At 40.2% G+C, this 17,175-nt stretch overlaps 1 protein-coding gene across 5 annotated transcripts in view; it reads left to right on the top strand.

Annotated features, from left to right (window-relative positions):
* ALDH7A1 (aldehyde dehydrogenase 7 family member A1) overlaps positions 1-17,175 on the top strand; it is a 61,870-nt gene that overhangs the window by 20,505 nt on the left and 24,190 nt on the right. For 3 of the 5 annotated variants that reach the window (XM_057736307.1, XM_057736330.1, XM_057736339.1), the window contains 9 exons: positions 126-167; positions 2,029-2,123; positions 3,706-3,790; positions 4,939-5,045; positions 7,197-7,313; positions 8,378-8,475; positions 8,717-8,790; positions 11,475-11,550; positions 13,118-13,285. In XM_057736307.1, the coding sequence (XP_057592290.1) occupies positions 126-167; positions 2,029-2,123; positions 3,706-3,790; positions 4,939-5,045; positions 7,197-7,313; positions 8,378-8,475; positions 8,717-8,790; positions 11,475-11,550; positions 13,118-13,172 (749 nt within the window). In that variant the 3' untranslated portion in view covers positions 13,173-13,285. Of the gene's footprint in view, positions 1-125; positions 168-2,028; positions 2,124-3,705; positions 3,791-4,938; positions 5,046-7,196; positions 7,314-8,377; positions 8,476-8,716; positions 8,791-11,474; positions 11,551-13,117; positions 13,286-13,727; positions 14,913-17,175 lie in introns of those variants that run through there. The other 2 variants (XM_057736317.1, XM_057736323.1) reach the window with 2 other exon arrangements.

Consider the following 17,175-nt stretch of genomic DNA (forward strand, 5'->3'; position numbering starts at 1 on the left):
TCATGCTATGTTTTAAATCAGAAAGTAAATTAAAACAATTGGGATAAGCTATGATTTGAGGCCGTGTAGCTGTGTGCATTAAACAGTGAAATAGGCATTAATTTGTGTTAATACATCTTTTAAAGGGAGAAGTTTATTAGAACTTGGTGGAAACAATGCCATTATAGGTAAGGCTGCTTTTTCTTTTTTGTTTGTTGTCTGTTCAGAGTGTCTTCTAGTAGCCATCCTGAATGTACAGAACTTTTGTAAGAACTCATCCCTTCTATGTTGTGTGTGTCTAAGATCTAATTGCTGTGTTTAGGAACTTTACGTGTGAGACAGGACACAGTGGTTTGAAGGCAGAGATAACGAGGAGGGAAGTGTTTGGAAAATGTTGCCTAGGACTTAGAACCGGCATATGAGACCTTCTAATGTGGCATTGTTTCTTGTTTTCCTTCTCCTGTTTTTTTGAAAACTGGCCACATGTTTCTCTAGAATAAATAAGTAACTCTTATGTAACCTGCTGTTTCCAAAAAGATTAGTTTGTCTTCAGATGGAGTATTGAGTGCTTTTATATTGGAAAGGAACACTTCCTTAAGGCAGTTTATCATTTACCTAAGTCTTGGAGATTAATTCTCCTTTTCACTTCTTTGACACAAAAGGGAAATAGTCTACTAGTGTAACTTCTGGATAGTAAAATGAACACAAGTTGGTTGAGACTTGATAGACTCATGAATTTTATGATAAAAACTTGCTAATTGTATATTGCTATCATTATCATCATGTTTAAATGGTTATGTGAGAGTTGATTAAAAAAAATATAGTTAGCATTTATTGATCAGTGGATATTTTGCCAGGCACTGTGCTCAGTTGTTTCATATGCAGTATGTCATTTAATCCCCACAATAATCCCATGAAGCAGATACCTTTATTAATCTCATTTGACGGTTACACTCTGAGGCTTAAAATGATTATGTGCCTGAAGTGACAGTGCCAGCATTTGTATCCTGGTAATCAGACCCCAGAGCACAGCTCTCTTCCTAAAACTCCTTGCTATTGTCTGTTAGTACCCCAGATAATATTATCCCATTTTATGGATGAGGAAACTGAGGCTTAAAAAGGTAAAATAACACAACTGAAAAGTGAGGATGGATAAGAACTCTGGTCTGTTTGGTTGTACAAACCACCTTCTTAACCATCATGCTAGTCTGAGAATGCTGTTAGACTGGACAGGGGAAAATTGAAGATGTAAGAGGGAATTGGGACTGTGAGTTTCTGGAAGGGAGAGAAAGAAAGGAATTATAAGTAATACAATGGACTAATGGAAGGGTAACCTTGTAAAGACTATGCTAGTTTTTTCTTCAGAGGGCAGAAGAGGAGAAGGAAGGAATAGACAAAGTAGAGAGGAGTTTGAAAGTGACTTCACATTGATCTCTTCAGAGTTGCAAAGGAAGCAGGAAAGGGCCTTGTGTGTGATCACTTTGAGATTTTTTGTGAAGTAGAGGGTGAGGTCGACTGGAGCAGGAGTAAAGGGCTTGAGGGGTTTGGGAGATTTGAAAAAGCTTCTGTAACGGGGGAACAAGAGGCATTTAAGGGAACGGACTGATGCAGGTGAGGGTGCAGAGGTTGTTGGGAGAGCTTGGTTTGATGGTGGTAATAAATCAGAAGGGTCCCATTGGGCTCTCTATGGGCCCAGGGAAGCTGCCATCTAAATGGGCCATGGGCCTGAGACTGGAGGCAAGTAAAAGTGACAAAGATGATGGTGGTCTTAGAGAAGAGACCACACGAGGGTGCAGAGGAGGCTTAGTGAGCATCAGAGACTTCTGAGAGGTGAAAGATGAAAAGGTCAGAGGAGGGAGAGCTCATTGCTCTATTCTCATATCATTTTCCCTGCGAGAAAAGTTGCCTCTGCAGTATGAACTTGCTTATTTTACAGGGATAGTTCTGATGTTCTTATTGCTTTTCTAAAGGCATCATCTTATACCATTTATTAAAGTACCTTCTCTGCCAACTTCACGACAGTGATGGGTATGTTGCTTCTTCCCTAAGCTTTTGAGGATGCGGACCTCAGCTTAGTCGTGCCCTCAGCTCTCTTTGCGGCCGTGGGGACAGCTGGCCAGAGGTGTACCACCGCTAGACGCCTGGTGAGTGTGTCTGTATGGGCACGTGAGTGTCCTGCTCTTCCAAAGCCACTTTTTAACACACTGTACTGTTAAGGAGGTGTTGTAGAAATACTGCTAGAAACATGTATTCCCTGGATGTGGATGGCAGATATGTGGCCCTACTGCTGTGTCCTGTGCTCATGGCAGGTGCTGCTGGTCAGCCAGGGACTCTGCCTTACCTCCGCCCCAAGCTGCATGTGGTCTGGCCCTCAGTAATTGGAGTTGGACTTGGGCAATGAGACCTGCTTTCAGTCCTGCACCTAAAACAATGTGGACAAAGTCCCATGTCACTTAGAGACTGAAACAAGCTAGACATTTGAAAAATTCGAAACTATTTGCTAAAAGGTAGACAGTCTTGGCTCCCTTGTAAAAACATTTTAAGTAGTAAAATATTTTTAAAATTTTTAAATTTTTGGCTTTTAAGTCAAGCCTTAGATTTCACTTGATGTAGTTCATTGGAAAGTAAATGTATGTGTGTTCTCTCTATATAAACGTATGTCTGCACATGTATAAATAGGACACATTAAGTACATATGAGGAGAGTGGTTTTGCTTCAGTATTCAGGGTTTGGGAAGTTTAATCTCCACACTTAGATTTGAGCTGGATTTTAAAATGTTTTTGTATGGGATACAACCTTTATTTTCATGACTCATGCTACTGAAAAACTATGCCAAACAAGTTTGATTAGGTAGAAAATTTGTCTATATTTGCCTTTTAAAAAATTATTATTGTTGAGTTTTCCTCCTATAATTAAAAAAAACAGTTTACAATTGAATTATGGAGGAATTGGCTTTGGGTTTTTCCTATTACCCATAATGAGTGTGAACAAATTCTTTATAAGGTTGACATAATCTAAAATAATTAGAATATTATAAGAAATACAGGGAAATTGTCTTTACTTTTGCCATAACTTCGTATTCAATGCATTTTACAATGAATGAATATCCATCTTTCCTTTCTTTTTACATTACTCAGTTGAAGTTCTTAAAAAAATCTAAGCTATGATATTCATAAAGTACTATATTTATAATTTATTAAATTTGTTCACCTTAAACATTTATAACATTAAGACTAAGGAAACAGGGGTGCTCCAAAAGATTATAATCTTATTAATTACATGCTAAACTATGAAATGACATGAAAGTCAAGCATTTATATGGTCAACTTTTTTTTCCCTTTGTGTCCTGGAGCAGATATACACAGTCATAGCCCAAATCAATTTTTGTAGGGACAGTAGTGGTATGTAGAAAAATCCATTCCAGTACTACCGACCTCTCTGTGATTTATCATTGGCCCTCTATCCATGGTTCTTCCACATCTACAGATCCAACCAACTGGGAACCGCGGAATCCTGTAGCGTTTACTCTCAAAAAATATTTTTATACAGGTGGACCCATGCAGTTCAAACCCATGTTGTTCAAGGGTCAGGTGTATAAATCAGTAGTATTAAGAAAAAGTGTACATTGTTAACAATTCTGTGCATTTATTTGTGCTATTTATATGTACTATTTAATAGTACCTTTATATGTACTAATTAATCCCTTGAATATTTTTTTTCGTTTAGTTTTTACATGAAAGCATCCATGATGAAGTTGTTAATAGACTTAAAAAGGCCTATGCACAGATCCGTGTTGGGAACCCATGGGACTGTGAGTATCTGATTGACCTCAAAAGTGTTTCTTTTTGACAGCTGGTGTTACAAGAGCTTCTGATTTTCTACTTACTTTTTTTTAATCCCCTTTCCTGAAATGCCCGAGGGAATACTAAGCAGGTTATTGGGCATTTGGGGTGATATGTCTGCTCCCAGGTTCGGATCTGAGTGTTCGATGTGGGCTGGTGGGTGAGCTTGGCAGGTGGCGCTGAGATGGGATGAGTTTGAAGAGCTTTTCCCTCTTCTCTTCCGTCTTCCGAGCTATTACCATCCTCCCTCAGACGGGGTTGCAAGGGTCACCTACCTGAGTTTTCTGCTTCCATTTCTGTCCTCCACAGTAACCAAAGTAGTTTTTTAAAATGTAATTAGATAATTCACTCTCTTGCTTAAAACACTCCTTGCTCTTCGACTAAAACTTCGATGCCTTTTGAGACCCTTTTTGCAAGCTGACAGTCTTCCGTGCTCTGACCCTTGGCCACCTCCCCGCCCACCTTCCGACTCTCTCTGCACCATTTGCTCCATTGCTCCCTGAGCTCCAGCTTCTTCAGCGTTCCCTCAGTGCTCTGGACATATCAGGCTCTGCCCTGCTAGAAATGCTCTTTGCCCAGCCTCTCCCGCCTCCTCACTGAGGCCTACCTAAATCTTCCTCTTCTTCTGTCCCAGGGTCACGTTTAATGCTCCAGTGTCCGGCCCCCATACGGAGGGAGCATCGGCCTCTTCCCCTTAAATTGTTCACCGACTGCTGGGCCTGTGAAGTTCTTAGAGAACGATCACTCTGCAACGCATAAGCAGGGCCTATATTTTTACTGCCGTGCTCCGATGAATTGAGAGCTGTTTCCCTAGATTTGGCCATCCATATTTCTGTACAGAAAGCTTAGGAGGACCCAGCCATCCCTGCTTTTTTGCTTATTTTCTGTGGCTGCTTTTGTGCTACATTGGCAGAGTTGAGTAGTCATGGCAGAGACCACATATGTCATGCAAAGCCTTAAATAGTTACTGTCTGGCTTTTTGCAGAGAAAGGTTGCTGACTCCTGCTCTAAATTGAGGAGATATATGAAGGGATTGGTCTGTTCATTGGGAAAGCTGTTATAATAATAAAATGATGCCATTTAGAGTGAAATGAAGAGCATTCCTTTTTCTCTCCAGCTAATGTTCTCTATGGGCCACTCCACACCAAACAGGCAGTGAGCATGTTTCTTGGAGCAGTGGAGGAAGCAAAGAAAGAAGGTGGCACCGTGGTCTATGGTGGCAAGGTAATGACAACTTGAGATCAGGAGTAACAGGTTCTTTCTTTACCTTTCGCACAAGCAGGGCTCTGGGTAAATTGATGAAGGGTCTCTGGGCCACCTTTCTTGTCTCTATCCCTTTTATAACAGGGATACATATTTTAAAGAATGACAATGTAACATGCATGGAACATTTATGGAAAGACGCAACTCAGAGCCAAGGTTGCCTTTGAATTGAGTCCCTGGGAATTTGTATGGAAGGGAGACCTCTTTTTCATGGTGCAGTAGAAGACTGTATTCACAGCAGTTTAAAATCTGCATTTAGTAGTGATTTTTAAGTCATTTAAGGCAGGGAATCAAAAAAATATATATACCAAAAACATTTTAATTTAACACATATTATTATTGTCGATGAAAAATTAGTTGATTTAAGAAAGAAATGGAAAACTTTGAGTCAACTGTGGATTATAACCTAGGAGCGGCATCTCAGAAAGCTCTGAGAACTGTTTTGCCTTTTAGACGTTAAGGCAGTTATATGAGTTTTTTAGACAGAGGGTTGTACATTAAATGACATATCTTTGACAGTTTACTCAATTTAGATCTAAGTGTCATCATGGCCCCTTACAAGATAAAGAAGGAAAGTTAGCTTTGTAAGAGTTGTCTTGATGGTGCTAGTAGAATGTTGCTCTTCATGGTTTCGCAGGTGTTCCTGCTGATGGGGAGGTTTGGTTTATGCGTAATACAGATACACAGTGCACAGTGTGGGGAGAGAGGAGGCCATAGGGCAGAGAAACCTTTTGATGTTTAAATTTTTCTTGTCTTGCCATAAAATATGAATTTCGTTTCACACCATATTTGTTTGATTCTTGAGATGTAGATCCAAGACGCTTTCTTCATGTACGATAGGAATTTGTCTTCATCCTTGAAGAAACTATACCTGTAATTTATTACCTACAATTTAATTTCACTTCTTTAAAAATCACTGAGAACTGATTCTCTTGCAGAGCTCTCTGAGGGCAGAATCCTCCCTAGGCTCTTAACACTGACATACCCACATCTCATTGGATAGAGATGTGGATGCATTTTTTACTTTTTGTTACTTATTTACCTTGAATTTTTTTAAGCATTTAACTTAATCTTTAGAAGTAGCTCTTTTTTCCCTTTGTGTAATATTTACTTAAGTTATATAATGCAATATGGTATTATAATAACAAATGCAGTTGCCATGCACCGGGTTGGGACTAAATACAGATGACTCTTGGTAAACGTACAGCTCAGAGGGTGAGAACAGAATTACACAAGCACACTGGAGAGTTGACCACCAGCCATGCAGCTAGCTACAGGCATCAGAATATTTTATAGAAGTTAAGGGGAGATGAACTAGCAGCTTGGTTATGTGGAGGTTAGGTAGGGGAGTGTCTACAGTATACCCTTTTAGAGCTTTGGGTTTGTGTGTTAATGTGTATTAGTTTGCTAGGGCTGCCATAACAAAATATCACAGACCGGGTAGCTTAAGCAACAAATTTGTTGTCTCATAGTTCTGGAAGCTGAGTCCAAAATCAAGGTGCTGGCAGGGTTGGTTCTTCCTGGTGAGGCCTCTGTCCCTAGCTTGCAGACAGCCACCTTCTCTCCGTGTCCTCACATGGTCTTTCCTCCTTGCCTGGAGAGAGGAGGTCCCTGGTGTCTCTTCCTCTTCTTATGAGGAATTCTTTCTATCTGATTAGGGCCTCACCTACATGACCTCATTTACCTCCTTAAAGGTCCTGTCGCCAAATTTAGTCACAATGGGGGGTGGGGGTTAAGGCTTCAACATAAGAATTTGGGGGTGTGGATGTGGGCACAATACAGTTTGCAACAGAACGGGTATAGATTACCTCTTTAAAATTACCTGAAGTTAAAAATAACCACCTGTAACAGCATTTTCCCACTGTAACTTGGTTGTGATGCATGGCACAGTTCTCTATTCTTGACTCCTTTTTCTCTTTTTTTTCTATAAGTTAGAACAAATAAGAGGCAGAGGAAATTTTCATTCATGATGGGAAGTTGTTTTGGAGAAATAATTCACTTATAAATGGTGTTTATTTTTTTCCTCAAAAGTATAAGCAAAAATGGTATCCTCTAACGCCAAGAACCAGGAAATAAATTGCTCATTGGGCTTATTTCCTTTCTCTATTGCAGGTGATGGATCGCCCTGGAAATTATGTAGAACCGACCATTGTGACAGGCCTTGACCACTGCGCGTCCATTGTACACACAGAGACTTTTGCTCCGATTCTTTATGTCTTTAAATTCAAGGTAAAAAATGGATTCCTTCTCTCTTTTCTGTAGTTTAACGTTGAAACAAATGAGAAGACTAGGAGAAAATAAAGGCATATTAAATTTCACCCAGTTAGCCTTGAGGGTGGTTTTAGAAAGTCACTCCAATTAGTAGAGATTTGAAGGTTAAGGACAAAGTATGATGAGATGAATACTATAAACAATAGAGCAGGTTAAGCTAGCTGCCGGGAGAGCTGAGACAAGCAGAGGGTCAGTGCTGAAATTTATGGAGAATGTGGCCCTCATCACTTGTATCAGCTGATTCGGAATGGTGTGGACTATGAAGTCAGCTTCTGCACAAAAGGGACCAGGCAGTTTGATAGACTGACTGCTGAGTATCAGTGGACAAAATGAGAAGATACAAGGGCAATCTACAGGCATACAGTTACAACCTGTATCAGAGAACAGGCTGTGGAGGTTTTAACAGATAAAGGTAGCTAGAGGGTCTCCTTCCCAGCGTGTGACAGGCCCCTACCTACCATGCCAGCAGATGTCTAGAGACTGAATCAAGGCTTATCTGTGCCATGATTAACAGTTAAAGGATAATGAGTCGTATACCTTGTTGCAATTATATGATTACATTAATTAAAATCTTGCTTTAATTTGTTTATTGTTTCACATAATGTGACTACAAAATGTAATTTCATGTTTTTTTGTGTGTCTGTGACTATAGTTTCTGAGCAAATCATTTAGCCTCTCTTGCCTAACCTGTACATTGGGGATAATAGAGAGCCTGGGTCATTGGGTGGGGATTAAATACATAAATGCATGGTCAGTGTGTTATAGTAAGAGCTCAGGAAATAATAGCTCTCACATGTAGTGGCTTGAATGGAAGAATGTACTCATGTGTTTTTCTCAAAATTCAATTAAGGGGCCGATCCCACAAAGCCCTGTACAAGAGAAACAGAATTAGGATGGTCTTGACTCTTTCCTTTTGTGCACTAAAATTATACTGGTAAATTTCACAAAATGAGTTTACCATTAGTGAATTTGGACCTGAACACTGTGTATCATCTAACAGCTTCCAATGTCTGTTCTTTTAGAATGAAGACGAGGTCTTTGCATGGAATAATGAAGTAAAACAGGGACTTTCAAGTAGCATCTTTACCAAGGATTTGGGCAGAATCTTTCGCTGGCTTGGGTATAACTGTCTATTTTAAAAACTTATATAAGTCTGATTTGTGTGGTGAATGGACCTTAAAAAAAGAAAATGAAACCATAATAGGTGAAAATCTTTTTTTTTTTTTTTTTAAAGCAGTGAGGCTCTTAGAGGTTCTGTTTGGATTTTTTACTTATTCATTTTTGTATATTTGTTTTGTGTGCGTGTGTGTTTTTAACTTTTCTGTATTTTGCTTTCACTTTGCCTCCCTTTTTACACACAGACCAAAAGGATCAGACTGTGGCATTGTAAATGTCAACATTCCGACGAGTGGGGCCGAGATTGGAGGTGCATTTGGTAGGTAGAGAATCCTTTCTCCTTTTCCATGTTGGACAGTGTATTAGTCTGCCAGGGCTGCCATAACAAAATACCAGACTGGGTGGCTCAAACAATAGAAATGTATTTTCTCATATTCCTGGAGGCTGGAAGTCCGAGATCAAGGTGTTGGCAGGCTGCCTTCCTCCTGTCTTTGCATGGCCTCTTCTCTGTGTACACACATCCCTGGTGTCTCTTTATCTTCTTATAAGGACATTAGTCCTATTGGTTTAAAATCCCACCCTTATGACTTCATTTAACTTTAATTACCTGCTTAAGCCATGTTCTAAGAAATTGGAGGTTAGGGCTTCAACCTATGAAATGGGGTGCAGGGGGAACACAATTTAGTCCATAACACGTGGCAGAGAAAAATCACTAGTAGCTTTTAGAAAAGTTCGACTAAGATACTGAAATAATAATCTTATCTGGTCTAACATGCTCGAGAGAGCTTATGCTCTATATTCAGACTTATTGTTGAAGGTCCTACATTTTATTCTCAGATGCAGCATCACATTAGAACTGGGGTCCTTAATCTGAATTATGTGAACCCCTGAAATGGCATCTGTTTTCTTGGAAGAGGTTTGAAGACCCCCAAAAGATTGATTCTCTGCTTTAAAGCCAAAAAATTTCACGTGAAAAATTCTGGTTTTTATTTGCAAAGTGGGTATGGTAAATATTACACATTATCTTTTAGATAAAATACTAAGTTATTTTCATTGGGCCCAGCTCCCCTTTTCTCTTAATAAGCCTAGGGCTCTTGATGCTTAAACTTAGTACTAATAGTAAAAGCTTTTTTAAAAAAGGGCTTCCCAACAATTATATATGAAAATTAAAAATTATCCAAAATATAGTAAAAACAGATTGCCTTGTGTATACATATATAAAAATGCACAGAAACAAAACATACATTAATACCTGTACAAATTTAAGTGATTAGAAGCTTCCTTTTATACGTTTTAGAGCAAAGAGGACAATTACTATTGAGTGTAGAGACATTGATAAAGGTTCCTGGTTTCAGTTTAGCCCTTTACCTCTGCCTTCTGCTTTTGAGTGAGTGTCTGTCTCTTCTGGAGGCCTTCAATCCCTGTTTCCAGCCCATGCCTTCTCTCTCTAATTGACTCTTTTTAATTTCAGCCTTTACAGTTAATTTTTAAAGTTTTTTTGAAAAGTCTTATAATGGAAAAAGCAGTTCTGCCCCATACTTTTCCTCTTCCTCCTCCTTTCCCAGAGATTCTTACTGAAGAAAATTGACCTGTGAACTTACTTCAGTTTTCCTAAGTAATATGCTGTAACTGCTCTCTTTCACAACTTTAGACATTATGTACTGACCCTTTGTTATCATAGATTAAGTGTATTAAACCCTCCCTCTCTTTTCCTATGAGACATTATTACACAGGGTGAGGTCTAGAGGAAACCAGATACTAAGTATCTGGCTCCTAAGTCTTCTCCCAGTGGAGTCACAGAAGATGTTCTTAATTTTTCCTGCAATGGATTGTGACAACATGTGGGAAACATTGTCTACCAGGAAAGCATGGAGACTCAGTACCCAAGGCTTTTACTGGGAGTTGGTCACACAGGCACCCTCCGCCTAGTGCACCCAAATTCCAGGCTCCCAGAAGGAAAGTAGGTATTTAACATAAACCACATTATTTGCCCAGTGAGACAGTGTAGGGAACTGTTTAGCCTAAAGTTTCCAGAAGCCAGCAACATTGTAAGCAGACCTGCTAGGTCTGCTTGTAATTTTTTCTCAGACTTTGGAAGCTATAACTTGTCTTCTGGTTTCCATTACTGTGGTTGAAAAGCCCAATCCACTTTGATTTCTGATCTTTTTCCCCCCATTTCAAAAAATTTTGGGTCTATTATTTATGTCTGATGTTTTGAAATTCTTCAGTAATATGCCTCAATGGAGACCTTTGTAAATATTTTCGTTAGACAGTCAATGGGCCAGTAATTGGCCTTAACATTGGGACTCACAGTTTTTAGTTCTGGGAAATTTTTAATAGTTTTGTTTTGATAGTGTTTCTTTGACAATTTTTTCCCTTTGATTTTTCTGTGTTTTAATTTCTAGAACTCCTATTATTTGAATGTTATCTCTTGAAGGATTATCTAGTAGTGTTATTTTTTCCCTCTTATTTTCCATCTTGTTAGTCTTTTGGGGGGGATTTCCTCAAACTTTTTTCCTAATCCTTCTATTAAGTTTTTTCCCTTAAACAGTACCCTTTTCTTGTTTTAAGGAATCATTATCTTTTTGTAACCTTTAAAAATATTAGTATAACATTAAAAAATTTTATTACAAAATCAGTTTATGTATACAGTAGAACATTATATACAGATAAACATAAATGGGAAAATAAAATTATATTTCCCCTGTTCAGAAGTTTCTATTCTTAATACCTTGGTCTAATGATAGTTTTTTTTAAGGTTTTCTTCTGCTTCCTGACATTTCTGGGTTTTTTTGTTAATTGCTTTTACTTTATTTTCCAACTTAGTTCCGTTTTTCCTGTTTGTTTTGGCCTCTTTCATTTATTTGTTTGCAGAGGAGATCCTCTGGCTACTTGTAAGGTCAGGTGGCTCTGGTCTCCTGGTGTCTTCATTTCGTGATGCTGAGTAGGAGCCCACACAGAGGTACTGCTCAAGATTCATGAGCTGCTTGTGTGTTTCTCTAGGAGGAGAGAAGCACACTGGCGGTGGCAGGGAGTCTGGTAGTGACGCCTGGAAACAGTACATGAGAAGATCTACTTGGTAAGAAAAGGCTTTGGGAAAACAGTTTGGCCTCACAGCCTCTGGAATGTGCTTCTGTACTCTTCTGCTTTCTGCTCTGTGTTTGCGCAGTTTCTCTTGATTTTATGTTTCTAACAGTCCACAGCTGTCCGCTCCCAGAGCATCCATTTGGTACTGTTACTTTCCCACCCATCTGCTCAGCTTCAGCTAGTGCCCAGCACCTGACTGTGAAACCACCTCGGTAGTGTTTCTGTCGAGAGGCAGCACAGGCGCGGGACACGTGGGGTCAACCAGCAGGAGAATGTGGAAGAGGCCGTCCTTTCAGTTTTTCTCCTTGGGTGCAGTTACCACCCTTGCAGACTGCCGGGCCGGTAGGACATGGCGGTGGGCAGGCGGGCTGTGGGCCTGGCTGGTGCGCTGGGGGATACAGCTCCGGGAGCAGTGAGCGCAAGCTTTGAAAGTGGTTTGAAAGTGGATTAGCGTGTTTGCCCAGCACAGGGAAGCTGGCAAGGGAACCTGTTGCTGGGAGGTTGACTAGGAGCTGCTTTTTATTTGTTTTCTGTTTTCCTTCCCCCTTGGGTAGAAATCGCTTTATCCAAGTGCAATAAAATGGGATGTGGGTCAGGCCCATGTCGTGTTAGGTTGTAGAAAGAGCACGGGGTGAGGAACCAAGTCACCGAATCGTTTACGGCTTCTCGCTGGCAGACCTCTCGGGGAGGGGGTTTCCTGCACCTTTGCTCGTTGTTTCCTCAGCAGCTTCATGTCTGTGGGGGATTTTTTCCCCACCAGCTTCATTGAGGTATAATTGACAAATAAAATCGTGCTATAGTTAAAGTGTGCAACATGATGGTTTGACATACACATACATTGTGAAAAGATTCCCACAATCAAGTTAGCACATCCTTTACCTCACAACGGTGCGTGTGAGAAAGAGGGAATAGTGTGTGAACTCTTTAAGACCCACTCTTAGCAGATTTCAGGTATACGTCAGGGGTTTCTGAGGTGCTTTGGCTGTGGCTTGTTTAGGCTCAGACACATGCATGCTCTTTGCCTGAGTCCCGTTCGTTGACGTCAGTTAAGCTCCTTTTACCGTTCTTGTGTACTTGAACTCTAGGGCACTGAGCGTGTAGCTGCAGCCCTTTTGGAACCCATTTTATGGAGACACTTTCTCTCAGGAGCAAAGCCAGATGGCTGACTAAGAAGGGATCTTTTATTTTCTAAGTTATTATAGTTTTATTTGTATCAGAATGGGAATATCTGTGCTTTTCTTCCTAATTTAGTACCAGTTATTGAGACACATAAAGATGAAGTTATAGTCCCCATATTCTTGTGCCCAGAAAACCATGACTAACACATGCTGTCTTTCCAGACTTCTGTTTCTCCTTTTTTTTTTTCTTTTTCTTTTATAAAACTGGATCTATACTAACGTTTTTTTGAATCCTAATTATTTTTCTTCACCAACTTATAGCTTGAACATTTGATCTTGTTAATATATGCAGATCTCTACATTTTTTTTAATGGCATAAAATTTCCTCTATTACGTGTGTACTATCCTTCATTTAATTTTGTTCATTTTTTCCCCCCTTAGTACCATCAACTACAGTAAGGACCTTCCTCTGGCCCAAGGAATCAAGTTTCAGTAAAGGTGCTTTAAATTGGCATTTCAAGTCTTTCAGGCATTGTTGCAGCTTTTTCTTCTGAAGAAGACAAAGATAATTAGTATTTGCCTTGAATAAACGCATCGTTTTGAATTTGACAGTGGCTAATCCCTTATGCTCCCGAAGCCTAAATCAAGAGACTCATTTTTTAAAAAATAGAGATTTTCATGACATAGCCAGCCTTAAGTAATAAAAGATGAGATGGATTTTTATGTTACTAGTAGTTAGTGATTTTTTTAACTTCAGCATTATTTTTATAATTTAGAAAAAAATAGTACATGCCATGGTAGGAATTGGGAAAAGTACAGAACGTAATAGATAAGAAAATAGGTCTTGGCGGTAGATGCAGGAATGTCTCCTGAGCAAGTAATCAGTGGTGAGTATTGATTCACGTCACCCTCCTCAGCATGTATTGGAAAGGGTGTGGTTGAAGGGAGTGTCCCTTGTTGAGGGAGGACCACAGCACAGTATCCCTGTGGAACGGCTTGCCGTTTAAGATGTCTGAGGGCATTCATCACCATCACAGCTTCTCTTGCTCAGGATGGCTTGTGTCACCACAGAAGAAATTTGTGGGGTGGACGGAGATTTCGCTTCTGCCCTGCCTAGGACCTGCACCTGCAGACTGCTGTGTGGAATTCTGTGCAGAACACGTCTGCATTTCTTACGCAACCTCAGACCATCTTCTTTAGCTGTTAGGCTTCTGTAATTGCCCTTAGGTTTGCTCTCAGAGAATAACCAAGTGTGTAGCAGCATGTGTTCCCAGTGAACTCGGCACAGCTCACTCTCTCTTTGCTGGGAGTCCACTTCTCTTGTGAAGCTGCCCGGGAGCTCCTGGAGTGGTTCAGCCCAGGGCCCTGTCGCGCTCACTCTGGCTTCTGCAGTTCTGTCTTCCCGGCAGCCTGGGCTCCCCTGACGGGCAGCAGCCCCCAGCCCCTCCACTCCTGCCAGACTGGACTGGGGCAGAAGCCTCAGAAGAAGAAGACATTTGTAGAGGACCTGATGTGTCAGGATATGTGCAGAGATTTAGACAACGGGCAAAGAGCTTGGGTGTGAGTTATGTCAGAGAAGCAAGCAAATGAAAAAACCAAGCAAGTATCAGTGTATCAGGGAAGGAAAGGTATTCATAACATATTCCATGGCCCAGCCGTGACTACTGTTCACCTAGGCGTGCTGTTGTCCACCTTGAATATTAAGCCGAACATGGTGATAGGCCTTTTGAGAGCATGTTGGCAGGAAACGTTCAGGTTTTGATGGTGGATCAGAAAGGCCGTTAATGTTCTATAGTGGAAAATCGATAATGCCTAAAATTACAAAAGCAAGACATAGCAACCTAGGCTTATAAAGACAGGTAGCTAAGCCTGTGAACCACGACTACTGAGCCTGCTCTTTAGAGCCTGTGTACCACAACCACCGAAGCCCGCGCGCCTAGAGCCTGTGCCCCGCAGCAAGAGAAGCCGGCGCACCACACCGAAGAGTAGCCCCTGCTCACCACAACTGGAGAAAGCCTGCGTGCAGCAACGAAGACCCAATGCAGCCAAAAATAAATTTTAAAAAAAGGGAGGTAAATTCTGAAGAAAAATCATTGCTTCGGGAAAGGGCAAATCGAGGGGTGGAGCATGGAGACAGGAGGGATTATTTTCCATAGCAAGTCTTGTGGAGCTATTTGACTCTTTACATCAAGAGAATGTATAACTGATTAAAAATTAAAAACAACAACAAAAAATGTCAGAGAATCAGATGCTTGTAATCGTACGTTTCCTGATCCCCTTTCCCCCACCCCCTCTCCCCAGCACACACACATCCACGCCAGTCTTCCCATTATTGACCTAGGGACTCTTATTAAACATCTCATGAAAGAATTGTGCTGAAAGCCAATCATGTTTTGGAGTTTTCTTCTATGTTTTGAAGTTCAGAGTAGACTAGATTACCTTGTATTGATACATACTTTTTAATATAAGCAGTTGCTTAAGATAGTTACACAGTTTGGGCATTTGTTTAAAAAACCTTACTGTGGTTTTTAAGTCACAATGTTAGGTATTGTAGCCCTGTCTCTAGTGTCAATAAAACTGTCTGAAGAAAGTAAAGCAGTATTTAAAATATTGAAACCATGTAGTAATTGGCTATTTTCGTTTTGTGAAATTGAGATTTTTGACTGAAATTTTTTATATCCTGTTTTTTCCAAGCATACTATTTTTTATCAAGTATTCCGAAACACAGGCTGTGTTGGTGTTTTAGTTTTTCAATGCTTACATCTGTCCCTCCGTCCTCCTGTGTATTTGCTAAAGCCACGCCATGGTGGCCAATTTGGAACAATAACCTCCAGTATGCTGGTGAGAGGGGAACCAGCAGGTCTAATCTGAGGTATAGAAGTCAGGTTAAACTGATTCTGAAAGCTTTCTTTGAAACTAGTTCACAAGTTTTCTGTGTGTTTCTAGGACAAGGACATTTTTTGTTAGGATGTTTTAAAAAATTTTGCCTTCAAATGTCCCTCTTGTTTTTTTTTTTTTTTTTTTTTTTTACTGACTTAGTAAGTTACATTTTAGTACTTTTAACCACAGAAGTTAAAATGTACATGTGTACGTGTTATTCCTGGCCATGTGTTTTAAGGTACTGGCAGTCCTGTACTGCTGGTTACTGGTTACACTGAGCCCCTTGTGACCGTCTACCCCTCCCTGCCTGCGTCCTGTGTTGTAGCCATACTGCCAGAGTTCCCAACTCCCACGCTGGGCCTGTGGCTGTGCTTAGTGTGTCCACTATATGGGACGGTAATAATACCCATCCCAAACAATTGTTAAAAAAATCGCAAAAGTAACCTGATGCCTGGCAACGGTAGGAGCTCAGTAAATGTTCGCTATTGTTATTAGGATGTTTTCCATATTTTGCACTTTTAAATATTATCTTCTATTTGTTTTTGTTTATTTAGCTGCGCTGGGTCTTAGTTGCAGGACACAGGGTCTTCCTTACTGTGTGTGGGATCTTTAGTCTTGACATGCGAATTCTTTGTTGATGCATGTGGGATCTAGTTCCCTGACCAGGGATTGAACTTGGGCCCCCTGCCTTGGGAGTGTGGAGTCTTAAGCCACTGGAAGTCCCTTGTCTATTTTCCTAAGTGCAATTTCGAAGCATTTTTCAGGTTTTTGAAAAGTGAGGTTCTTTGAGATTTTTATTGAGATCACAAATTTATAAATAGAGAACCAATTTACAGTATTCATCGTTTTTTAAATCTAGGTATATGGTATGTATTTTGAATACAAATATTTAACAATTCTTAGCAAAATTCTTTTAAGTTTATTTCTATATAGTTTATGATTTTAGTTATTGTCAATTGAATTTCTCTCCTTAAGTGTAAATTATTGCAGAAGCCATTTATTTTCCAAGGTAGATTAGGTATGAAAATACGAACACAGATTTAGTAATTCCTCGGTGTTTGCTATTTGCTGGTTGAAGGTCTTTTGACTGGCAGTTCCACATCTGCCAGGAATCAGATATCAAATTGTCTTCATGGTGTTGACCTGTAGGTGGTGCTGTTGGTCAGAGCAAGCGCCTCAGTTTGGCAGGGGAGCGAGTTGTGTGGACTCTGGTATCCAGGAAGTCACCATGGAAAAGGTTTTATGTTAGGCAGACAGATGTGCTAAGCTCAGTGCCCCAGTTTTCTGAGAGGCTTTCCATTCCAACACTGTTGGTTACCTGCCTTCCCTACCTTCCGTCTGATTACACGGATCATCTCAGCTGCAGTTGATTACGATGCTTAGGTAAAACATGAGCCCTGAAATGTCAGAGAAAAAAATGGCTATAATCACAGAATAGTGTCTTTTAAATTAAAAAAGCGTTAAATACGTTATATTTGCCATCCACCCCCCCTTCCCACAGTGAGGTTACTCCATTTTTAACAACTCTAGGGGACATCGTGTTATACTATGGGCTAGGCACTTTTCAAAGCACTTAAATATAAACCCATTTAATTCTCATAACAGTTCTACAAAGTAGG

This window comes from Hippopotamus amphibius, chromosome 1 (assembly GCF_030028045.1).
Source record: "Hippopotamus amphibius kiboko isolate mHipAmp2 chromosome 1, mHipAmp2.hap2, whole genome shotgun sequence".
Lineage (NCBI taxonomy): Eukaryota > Metazoa > Chordata > Mammalia > Artiodactyla > Hippopotamidae > Hippopotamus > Hippopotamus amphibius.